Genomic DNA, 12,390 nt, shown 5'->3' with positions numbered 1-12,390 from the left:
ATTAGGTTGGTTTGGCATCATTTGTTATTGACAAATCTATGTTGGCTATTCCTTATAACCCTTTTATCCTCCAGATGCTTACAAAAGAATTGCTTAATAATTTATTCCAGTGTCTTTCCAAATATCAAAGTTCAGCTGACTAGTCAATAATTCCCCAGCTCCTCTTTTTAAAGATAGGTACTATGTTTGCCCTTCTCCTGTCTTCATGGACCTCACTTGTCCTTCACAAGTTCTCAAAGACAAATGCTATCAGTTCCAAGATTGCTTCAGCTAGTTCCTTAAGTACCCTGATGAATTTCATCAGGCCCTGCCAACTTGAGTACTTCTAACTTATCTAAATATCCTTAACCTGATCTTTCCCTATTTTGGCTTGCATTCCTTCCCCCATTGTTGTTCATTTTAATTAATTGTGTTGAGTATCTGATCTGACTTATAGTGAAAATGCCTACCCAACAATAACCAGAATGACCTTATTAGTGTCAGTATAATAATGACAGCCTGGGTTACATTTTCATAGCATTACATATGACAGGCACACACAATCCCCTGTAGAAAATAATGGTATTTCCATGTGTATCTCACATGTTTTGGACATCTGGCTGCCTTCTATCCACATTGCACATGAAACAAACTGTGCCAGAATCAGAATCTGGTGGAAGCCTGGGATCAACTTTCAATTTCCCCACTCTCAAAGACATGCTCTAACGATGGGAAACTTACTCAGGTGTTCAATTCTCAGCATCTTAGAACTTTAATTTAATTCTTTAAGGAAGAGCAAAAACAATGATCACGAAGTTCAAAATTTATGGAAAAACTAAACTATCTAAATATGTGCACCTTGGCTAACCAGTGACTCAGAGGGGAGATAATGGAATATAATGATATGACAGATGTAAAACCAAAGGATGGAAAGGAATTATTTAGTTTTCTGTTTTTTAAACTTAATCACACACCAAATTTAGGATGGCTATCAGGAAAATACCATGACAACCATGTTACCTGGGACTTTTAAAAATAGACTGAAAAAGCAAGCCCTAAGAAAATATATTCTAGGTAATTTTATCTGCTTATGTGTGCTTATCATCCTGGTAAGCGAGCATCTAACAATCCCACATTGATTGTGAGATGGACTGCATGATCTAATATGTCTTTCCAGCTAAATTCTATGCGTCTATGATTAATCTGACACACACAAAATTGTAAAATATTTTTTCCAGAAGCTCACACCACCACATTGGTATGCTTTTTCTCTCTGACATTTTCCATCTACACATTCCAGCTGTGTTTGGAGAGTTAAACAGTAGTTCACCAGCTGCTAACTATATTTTGAATTTATTATGAAATGGCAATTTTAAATAAAGAGAGTTAAATTACAGTTTTTAGCATTTAATAGGCATGATGCTGTAAGCTGGTCAGGCACCATTCTAGCATATAAGACTTTGATAACTAAATTACAGTAGTTGTTCCATACGGTACGTACTGTAAGTGATTTTTGTCAGTGTTCTGGAGGCTTTAGTTTAGCCTATGAACTGGACAAATAGTCAGAAAGTCAGACAATTTTTTCAGTCAGATAGTAAGGGGATAAATATTTAGCATGATGCACAGGGAATTAGACACACAATTCCCATGGATTTCAGCCATTAAAACCCACAGGAGTCGTGTGGTTAATTCCCTGTGCCAAGCTCTGAATACAGTATTTACCTTTTAAATGTCAGTATCAGAAGAGCCTATAATATGGGGGGAAAAAACCTCACTTCAGCAGGAGTTGTTTTCTCACAACTCAGTCTGAAGGGCTAAATCATTCCTACAAATTCACTGATAACTGCCAGATCAAGAGTAAATTCTTGTGTGATTTCCTAAGTTGCTTGATAAAATTCCATATATGGAAGTTTTCCACATAAGGAAACATGAACTTCCCCTCCTCATCATCTGTACAATAGGGGTGCTACATGATAAGCCATGGTGTATTGTGTGTGTATCTCTGTGAAAGAATTAACAGAACGGTCATGTTCTATTTATTTATGTCTTTTGAGTCAATGAAAGATACAAGTTACAGCTGAACTTAAAAGGATTATCCTTTCACATGTAAACACTGCATCGAATCTTTACTTATTGTACACTCGGAGTTACCTAGAGATTTAATTTTATATGCCCGTGGAAGGTGAACAACCACCGACCATGCTGCTTAGTGGTCAAGCAGGAGGGTGCAGGCCATCTCCCTCTTGAAAACACATTCCCGTCCTTCAGTGCCTCCCCCATCTCTCCAAGAATTTCCAGTCCTTCCCTTTAATATGGGGACTTGGGGTCTAGGCCCTTGAACAGTCAAGGTCTTTTCCAGCTGGGTTCTCAACCCAGGTGAATGCTCTTGTAAATGTAATATCCTCTTGAAGTGGGTATGGTAACCAAGGCCCACCCCCTCCACTGCTCTGGCCCAGGGCCCTATGGCGGGCAGTTACACTCTACCTTGCAGTGCTACACAGCTGCCCCCCAGGCCATCTCCTAAGCAAGCCTCCTTTAGCTTCCCACAGTAAATCAGAGAAGTCGCTGACCTGCACACTCAGTCACCTGACTCTCCTTTATAGGTTTGCAGAGGTCTGCGTTGTCAGGTCTGCAATGAGTTCCTGGGCTCCCTCAGAGCAGCTGTCTGCTTCCTTCCACTGCCCCCTGCCTCTGAGCTGCTTTGCTTCCCTTTTTAAAGCCCCTGCCTCCAGTTTGTGCAGGCCCTGCAAGTGTGGCTGGACAGGGCTGCCTGGGACCAGAGCTGTTCCTTAACCCCTTGTTCTCCAGTGAAGTTTGTACGCCTCATTGCAATGCCACAAAATTTTAAAAGATTTTTCTACTGAATAGATTCTAGACATTATGTTGAGTTGAGTCACTGAACTTCATACTGTGAAACACAAATTATGCACAGAAGTTCATGGCTTTGTCTCAAAAGTATCATGTATAATTCTATTAGGTCTGCACCAGTAACACTTGAGAGAATTTCACTTCTAAACTTAATTTAATTTAAGTGATTTTACCTGAATGCTTTAGGTTTTTAACTTTTTCTTCAGAGTTCTGCCACTTTAGTTCCAACTCCTTTTTATCTTCTTCCAGAAGTCCCAGCTGCTGCTGCAGACAACTGATCTCCTTATGTAGTGCTTCATTTTCTAGCTTCTCTTCTAATTCTTTAACCTGAGGGTGGCAAACATTTTTGTTACAATAAAAAAATAAATGCTCATTCTGTCTTTTGCCTTGATAAATAGCGGGGCCATCTATCAGACACTGTAGGCCTTAAGAATATGAGATTGGCAGAAACACTGTCAACTGCAGTAATATACATGAGAAGTCTTTTTAAGCAAACATTTTTGAAAGAGAGCCACAAAAACTTTTTTTCTTTAGAGATTTAATCATCTTATTTGAACACAGTTTCCTCATCTGAAGCAAACACTAATGTGTTTTTTTTTTTTTTTTAGTTAACTGCTTCTGTTTAAAAGGTTATAATTTAAACTCACTCCTTCCGTAGTTCATGCAGTTGTCAATGGATGAACTACAGAATGACATCAGATTGAGTGGCAGCATTCAAGTATGTTGAAGCAATCACTTCCATAGCTATTATATACATACAATTTGGTCTAGTTTACAAAAAAATCAGAGATTTTCTGTAAGCCGGCTATTACACCTCAAGTATGTTTTTAAATAAATATATTAAGTGAATGTATCTTTGGCTTTACTGTACATGTGAAAGTACAACTACTGAGCATTACCCTATGGCAGTGGTCCCCAAACTGTGGGGTAGGGGGCATAGAGGAATATTCAGGGGGGCACGGCAGGGCCCAGGCCAGACCCCGGGGGGGGGGGTGAGGAGGGAGCACTACCCAGCCCTGCTCTGCCCCCACGTTCAGTTCCCACCCCCAGATCCGGCCCTGGCATTGGCCACCGGCTCCTGGCTCCGATTCCAGCTGTAACCCGCAGCTCCCAGCCCTAGTTCTGCTCCCAGCCACGACTGCAGCCCCAATCCCAGCCGAGGCCCCAGCTGCAGCACCAGCCCCACTCCTGACTGTGGCTCCAACTCCACTGTGGCTTCCGGGGAAGGGGGCATGGACAAAAAGGTTTGGGGACCACCGCCTTATGGTATACACACACTGGAAACTAAAGCGATTTATAGGTGCAGATCCTCAGCTGGTGGAAATGGTCATAGATCCACAGATACCATACTTACATAGTCTTACTTCAGAGATGTCATCTTCCTCATGCCTTTCATAACGCTGGGGTTTTCCACGGCACCCATATTCACAGCATTTTGTATAATTTCTATCTTTTTCTATAGTTCCCCGATATTGTGGGATTTATACTTCCTTCTACTGCTCTCATTTTCCTGCATCTCTGGAACCAGGAACCACCTTCCCATTGCAGGATGCCTGGATCCTGCCTTCTCTTCATTTAAATCCTTCCTGAAAATCACTGCTTTCCCCAAGGCACATCAATATTAACGCACGTCAATGTGACATCATATCACCCCTATTAATTTAAAAAGCAACACTCAAACTTATCATCCATTGAGTGTCCTAGTGCTTTGGTAATCCATACTAGCACATGCCTTTATCAGCGTCCAGTGGCTGGTTCACAGAAGAGTTAAGTGCCTACTACGGCTACCAGCTAGTAGAGTCATTCCTTTACCTCCAGTGTTAAAGGAGCATGCTTTCAAGACCTGATTCAGGAAAGAACATCTTTAACTTCATCCCTATTCAGGACATACCGGTAATTTTAAGTACATGCACATGCTTAAAGTAAGCACATGCTTAGCTTACTTGCTTTCTTGAAGAGAGATGCTTTCTGAATCAGGGCGTAAGTGCTGAAGATTGTGTGTTCAAACCCTATCAATGACCCAAAGAGACAGGGGATAGGGGAGGGACCAGATCTCTGCATTTAACTGTGCTGGGCACATTTAATAAATGGCAATTAATAGGAGTTTTGAGAAGCTATCTAAAATCCTATAGTAGGTGAAAAATCTTACACTACCTTTTGCTGGTGTTGATGTCTCTCTTCTTCCAGTGTTTGGGTCAACTTGGCATTGTCATCTAAAGCTTTCATAAGCTGCTGATCAGGAGCAGAATTTTGCAGTAGCAGATGACTTTGTCGTTTCAACTTGTTTTGTTCAATATACATCTGTCAAAAACAACACCCCCCAAAAAAACTGAATGGTTAAGTCAAGTCTCCCATCTTAACTGGAACCAGATTAATAATAATAATAAACATAGTGAATCCTCTAGCATTGGTTAAGAAACTCGGGGGTGAGGAGCAGAGAGGAAGTTTACAATAGCTAAGTGCCTAAAGTGCCTCCTTGTTAAGAGAACTATGTCATTTATTATTAAAATTGTGTGTGTTTGCAACACTCATAAATTAAAGCTCATAGATGCTTTAAATTAGTATTCTCTTAAGAGATTAAAGTTCACTTGGTATGCAAGCTCTTACACAGTCAGTTCTTCACTAGATGAGAAATTCAGTCACTGGGATAGGAGCCAAAGAGCATGGGGTCTGTAACAGTGACCATAGAGAGGCTCATGCCCAATCTAAGTGTCAGGTGATAGATTTTATCCCCCAAACACTTGCCTAGTTCCCAACACAAGGCCCATTTACTGGGTGGGGTGGGGTGTGTGTAAAAAAGAGAGAGAAACACAGTGGGGAGGTGAATTTCACCCCAAGTCTATGTAATCAGTCACCATACCTACTCTACACAGAAGGTGGTGAGTTTTAGTGTGATTTTAGGCTAGTACAAATGGGGCTCAGAGATACTCTCAACAACTTGTCTTTAAAGCCATTGTTCCCATTTTAATTTTGGACTGTCTACTTCTTTCCCTTTCCCAAATGTTGATACTTTTGGTTTGGAGGATGTGGGGGGAAATAATCAGGTGGGTGTCACTACCAGGCCTTTTAAATAGGTCACTGGGCCCTCGAAAGGGATTGCTCAGGCCTTTGCGCTGATCAAATATAGAGGGTACTTCCCTTTGTCTGCTGTAGAGCTCCAGGGAGAATTCTTCTTTCTTGCAATAAAATTACCCAAGGAGCTACCCCTGCAGCTCTATGCTGCCAATAACATGGGGCTGTGCCTGAAGTCAGTAGGGGGTTGGGTGTGCAAGGAATCCAGGATTGGCCCAAAGAGAACCTGATCTTTGTAGCAGAAATGACAAGTGTAACTAGGAGAGGAGATTTCTGATGAGAATGCTGGGTTTTGCACAGCCAGTGTTTATCCTGTGGGAGACACTTTCGATCATTTATGAAAAACACACCCTGAGTACCGTGATTGTCCCCAAATTGCTGAAAAATTGATCCATTGTTCAGCAGAATGATTTATGACCCAAAATTATTATAAATGCAAAGCTCCATGAAATCTTGACAGTTTCCCTCACTGCTTATTTTCTGGCCAAAATTACTAGCACAACATTCTGACGAACTATTTCTTCCAATCCACTATTATTGGACTTTACAGTATATTATTAAAAAAAAAAAGAAATGCAATCAGATGTCTCTGTATTTATTTATGTAGCTGAGTTTTGTAGCAAGTTTCTATCCAGCACTCAGTTGGGCTATATAATGTATTATTATGAGGTTGATAATAAAAAGGGACATCTACTGATCTTACTGAACTTAAAGGCCTTATCTACACTCCCACTTACTTTGGTATAACTTACATCACTCAGGGGTGTGAATAAGCCACCCCCTTGAGCGACGTAAGTTACACCGACCTAAGCGCCAGTGTGGACAGCGCTATGTCGGCAGGAGAACTTCTCCCACCAACATAGCTACTGCCTCTTGCAGAGGTAGTTTTATTAAGTCAGCGGGAGAGCGCTCTCCTGTCAGCACAGAGCGTCTTCACCAGACATGCTTTAGCAGCACAGCTGATTAGTACAGCTGCACACTGTAGCGATTCTAGTGTAGACTAGCCCTAACTTTTGATGAAGTCTAGATGACTCAAATGCAAACCGAGAGCAAAAACAGAGATGTGGCCTTAATATTAAAAAAAAGCCATCAAAGAACACCTCATTGGGTAGAGCTATGCAGTGGGAAAGGCCCTAAAGAACTGAAAGCACCCAATGAAGAGAAAACTATGACTACAGACTCCAGTCCTCCACTTATATAAAAACAGGGACTGTTGTGGGACCACAACACAGCAGAAGTTAACATCCTGCAACAACTGCAGTGACTCTTCTCTGAAGCAAAGTAATGGTTTATCTTCCTCATAGTGACTTACTGAGTAGTGGGCCAGGATTAGGTTTAAGTCAGCCTTACCCCAGCCTTTCAATACAAATCCTGGTCCTCTTCACCTTCCTTTAGAAAAGAAGAAAGCAGAGAGCACAGTGCAGCAAATGGATCAGAGAGTTCCTCTAGAAACCTCACTACATGGAACTAATTGTCCTGTGAAGTACTTATATACTACAGTGATGGGTGCTGTACAAAACACTAAGATGGGCAGATGGCTGTATTTCTGACTAGGGAATGCACAGCCACTTTGCATTCCCTTCTGCACACTGAAACATGATCAGGGGCCGTATTGTCCTACAAATATATGTTAAAAAGACCCATTAAACAATACTAAAACTGTGCCACAAACTGACCAAAAGCAAAGAAGAAATTCAGATTTAAAGCTGGCTGCCCATCCAAAATTTTGAATGTTTGGCAGGATTTCTTGGTAGCCCATTATATTACGTATACTTGTTTTATGTATTTAATCTCCTCATCTAGAAAACCCATCTTTGAAGAGTAATAATTTATACTGCTTACAGGTATTTCTAGAGCACTCCTCACCAGAGTATAAAATCTATTGTCTGCCTAGGAGAGCAAGGTAAAGACATATAGCATTTAATGTCTACAGATTCTCATTACCTGACAGTGGAAGGGATCTTTGACCCTGATAGGGCAACGAGCTCCACCCTGGCACCTACGTAGCACCCCACTGACTTCAGTGAGGATCTGCATGGACCCAGTGATCTGGCCACACAGATCCCTACTGACTCCATTGAGGTGTTATTCTGGGTCATATATTATGGAAAATAAAGGATATATTAGTCCCACCGATTTAAAATATTATACCTATGCTTAAGTATTTGCCAGATCAGGCCCTAAGTTAAGGAAACAAAACAGGACAGGACTGAAAATACTGAGTGAAACAGAATGAGAGGGTAAAATATGATTATACTCTCACTTGGGAGGTCAGTTTATCTGCACTAAATAAAAGACAGTTTTTATTATATATAAAAATTAAATTTCCAGGACCATCTAATTAAAACACATTTCAGCAGCACAGAAACCTGCATGTAGCACCAAAATATCAAACAAAGTGTTTGTTGACAGGGCAAAAGAACTACTTGAAGGGATTATTTGATCTGTGGTGGGATTTAACTAGCTGATCGATTAGTTCTGACTTTACCACCTGTGAGACAATTATCTGCAGAACATCCCAATCAACACGCGAAGCATAAGCCAGCGCTAGGGGGAATCTACTGAAACTACTACTACAGCTAAAGAAGGCTTAAAGAGAACAATAAAGGGCACCTCATCCAAGATCTCTAAATATTTTAGAGAGGACGCTAAGTCTCATTATTCCTATTTTATAGATGGAGAATTTGTGGGACCGAATGTCTGCAACTTGGCCAAGCTCAAGCACCAATCCAGTGGCAGAGTTGAGACAAGAATCAATGGGATTTTGCCATAGACTTCAATGGGACCAGGATTTCCTCACAGGTGTTTCAACTCCCCATCCTCTAACCCTTACACAATTCTGCATCCTGTGCACTTAATTTTTATGTGGATGCCAAATTTGAAGAGGGAATTCTTCTTGTTTAGAAGAGTTAAAATGTAATGCTGAGAACTTTGATCCTCATCTAGGTAACATCCAGATTCCAATTAGGAGACTTTCAAAACTAACCCCCCACGCTGCAGCTCAGCAAGATAAAGAAAAACACTTTAAAGCCATGTGTTTCCCTACATATGTACACATTCAGAATATTAAATATTGGCACAATTTTCAGAATGTTCCAGTAAATGACCCCCTTCATTATAGGCTAAATTACAACTTGCACATAGAGCTGGTCACAGTTTTGCTTGTGTTGTCTAGTTGTTCATAACATTTTATTATTTTGTGGTTCATTTTTTAAAGGATTATATTAATTTTGTACTTTGTTAAGGACAGTATCAAATTTGGTGGTATTTTATTAATTAGTTAATAGTTGTACAGGTTGAACATCTCTAGTATAGCACTCTCTGGTCCGGCAACATCCGTGGTCCGGCATGATTTCATTTTATGTTTTTCATGCTTTATCTACTTATTTCCTTGTGCCAATACAGTAAAATTGTGCAACAACACTTTGTTATGAAGAGAGCTGGTAAGCCTTGGCTAGGCGGTATTGCAAGTGTTGTTCCGTTTATTCGCCTCGGCGAGATAAAAATAAAAAGAGACCCGCTCGCTACAATATTGACCTCCTGTGGTTCAGAAAATTCTCTGGTTCGGCATCGGTCAGGTCCCCAGGGTGCTGGACTAGAGAGGTTCAACCTGTACAACCTTTTTAAGAGGATACGTTCTATACAAAGTGCCAAGTGCTGCATTTATTAATTCTATGGGTCAAAGGAAAGTGGCCTAATTCACCGAGAACAAGGCAGCAGTTGTAGTTAGTTCAACTAAATTTACTGCCTTGTTCCTTGCCCATTGCATACTTTTCCCTGAGCAGTCATTCAGAGATTGCATTTTAAGCTGCAGATGGCTGAATCCTTACCAGAACGGTAGCACCCACAAAAACACAGCATCACACTGTGACGGGGTGTACCAGGCCTTCATGGCCCCTTACTGGAGACCCCACTGCTCTGCCACATCCCACCCCAGGAAGCTGAAGGGTGGGAGGAAAAGAGCAGGAAAGGTAAGTCCTCCAGGCCTGCCTAGAGAAGCCTCACTGGAGCATCCATCTTGGAAACTAGAGAGACCTGCTACGCCAAGGGCTAACAACAGCTAATCAGAGCCCAGCAGGCTCAGATAAAAGGAGCTGCAAAGCCTCAGCAGGTCAACTCTTGGCTGGGCCCAGTGGAGTGAAGAAGGGTACTCCTCTCTGGCCAAAGGAGCCTGATAGTCAGAATTTATGGCTGGCTAAGCTTACCTAGCTGGGAGAGAAGGACCTGAGATAGGGCTAGGGATAAAGGGTCCCAGTAGGAAGAGGCCCTAGGAAATAGCAGTGAAGGACTGAAGTTGAGCAGCATGTGAGCTACTGTGTATACAGTCCCTGGGTTGGAACCTGGAATACTGGGCAGGCCTGACTTTCCCTAGCTACCATAGGTAAAGTGGTGTAGACCTCAAGAAGGGGACAGGGCTTATTTGATATTCCGAACAAGGGGCTGCATTTAAAGGTCCCCAAATTGGGGCTGAAGACCCTAGCAAGGGCAGAGAGATGGTTTATTTATGTATTGGACTCTTTAATACCCCAGGAGAAGGGGTTCACTCAGACATTGCGACTTGGCCAGAGGGCCAAGCTACTGAAGGCCTCCCAAGGTTGGCTGGCAGCCTGCAAGGGACACTAGGGGCGAGAAAAGGACTGTGGTACCACTCCTGGTCACTTGGAGGTGCGTGCTCCATTACACATCCTTACAGTCTTCTCAGTATGAGAAATTCATCACCAAGTCATATCAATTATCTTACATCTATAGGATAATGCATCATCGCCCACAAGTCCCAAAAAAGAGAATCTCTTACTGCTACTTATTTATGTTCTCCAGTTAACATTTTCCCATTTTAGCATCATATAGAATGGATTATATTATTCTATATATTCCTAAAGCACCCAGCCTTGTTGTATTCGGATGCCACTGAATCCATTTAGAAACAGATCAGATGCTTCCTGGAAGAGGAGCAAATCTCTTAACCCTCTTCCCAACAGATTAAATGGCTGACTTCAGAGGACTCAGATCTAGGTGGTACACTTCCTAGCGCACACAGCTGTGGCCATTTCACAACTTTGTTCTTAGATGAAAGATTGATGAGAGAGATTAGTCTTGTATCATGCTCTAAAGGTGGCAAGATTCAAGCCCAGGGTCTAAGGCCTAAACATATCCCTCCTGTTTCAATTATTTTCAGTTCAACCAGCTAGGCAGTGAATTAATTATTGTTACTAGACTTAGTAGGATTACCTTATCGGGTAAATGTCGATTTTGTCATATACACATACAAATATTTCCTCAGTAGATAACCAAAATTTACAGACAAAGAAAAATGCTGCTGGAAAAATTATTAAAGTTTGATGTAAGGATATTTACTTTCTATAGTTTGACATGATATGTTGACAATTTGTGTTTTAACAGTTACAAAGCTTTGACTTTTTGAATCTCAACATCTACTGTCATTAAATAATTCTTGTCTGACTCCCCCCATTATTCCCTGCAATGGTGAACATTTAAATAAAAAAAATGCTTAAAAATAAACAGATATTATCCATCAAAAATTAAAGTTTGATTCTGCCAAGCCTAATTATTACATAGCAGCTTTTGTTAAACTGTCCTTGGTAATACATAGATGCAGGTACGCATAACAGAAAAGTCTTTCCAGGAGCACAGGTCTTAACGGTATCCACTTGCAGACATGCCACATGGTCATTATAAATGACTCAAATGCTATTAATGGCTCTAAACAAGAGTTCTTGTGCAGCTCAACACACTCAGATCTCTGACTCAATTGCATGCAATCTCATGAGGGGCACAGGTCATCATCCTTTGTAGCAATTATGACAGTCCTTCTTAAGAGTCACAAAAATAATAACAGCATCTGTCCTTTTTATATAGGAAGGTTCAATCCTGGATTAAATAACGTGCCAACCAAGCACTTTCACAGGGCCCCATAATGAGAAGGGGCATCCTGAAGGTAACAAAGTTAAATACAGACACTGTACTGTACAGTTGATGTATAGATACAGACACATTGTACTGTATATACACACTTAAAATGCATCTGTAATGGTCAGGGATTGAGAGGAAAATTAAAGCAAGCTGCAGGCAAGGCATGATACAGGGTTTTTTTAAAACCTATATTAAAAAGGGGACTATAAAATGTGAATTTACCTCTGGGTAAAGCCTAGGTTGGCCTCTTAAAATATAAAAATATATAATCCAAACCATTCTGCTGCTCACTGTAAACATTTACAGAAGCCTGTTTCTTTCAGCAAGGTTTCAAAAGTAATTTCAGGTGCAGGTCTTGCATAGGAGCCAATGAGAGATGCTAACAAAGTGTCTACAAGTACTTTACAAGTATCATTGCAAGGCAAGATACGTGCTTAATAAATCTTTAATATTATATATTTTATTAAGCAAATGCGATTGTAGCATCAAGCTCCTAAGCTCTGCTTCCTACACCCCTCCCGCTTTCCAGCACTGTCATAT

The 12,390-nt window shown here is 41.0% G+C and overlaps 1 protein-coding gene across 1 annotated transcript in view; it reads right to left on the bottom strand.

The window, feature by feature from the left end:
* Positions 1 to 12,390, bottom strand: part of SHTN1 (shootin 1) — a 91,678-nt gene that overhangs the window by 30,321 nt on the left and 48,967 nt on the right. The window contains exons 9-10 of the mRNA XM_034777327.1: positions 5,002 to 5,148; positions 3,021 to 3,174 (exon numbers count right to left, since the gene is read on the bottom strand). Of these exons, the coding sequence (XP_034633218.1) occupies positions 3,021 to 3,174; positions 5,002 to 5,148 (301 nt within the window). The remainder of the gene's footprint in view (positions 1 to 3,020; positions 3,175 to 5,001; positions 5,149 to 12,390) is intronic.

This window comes from Trachemys scripta, chromosome 7 (genome assembly GCF_013100865.1).
Source record: "Trachemys scripta elegans isolate TJP31775 chromosome 7, CAS_Tse_1.0, whole genome shotgun sequence".
NCBI classification, from domain to species: Eukaryota; Metazoa; Chordata; order Testudines; family Emydidae; genus Trachemys; species Trachemys scripta.
The sequence above is the reverse complement of the archived record's forward strand: the minus strand, read 5'-3'. Positions and strand labels throughout refer to the sequence as shown.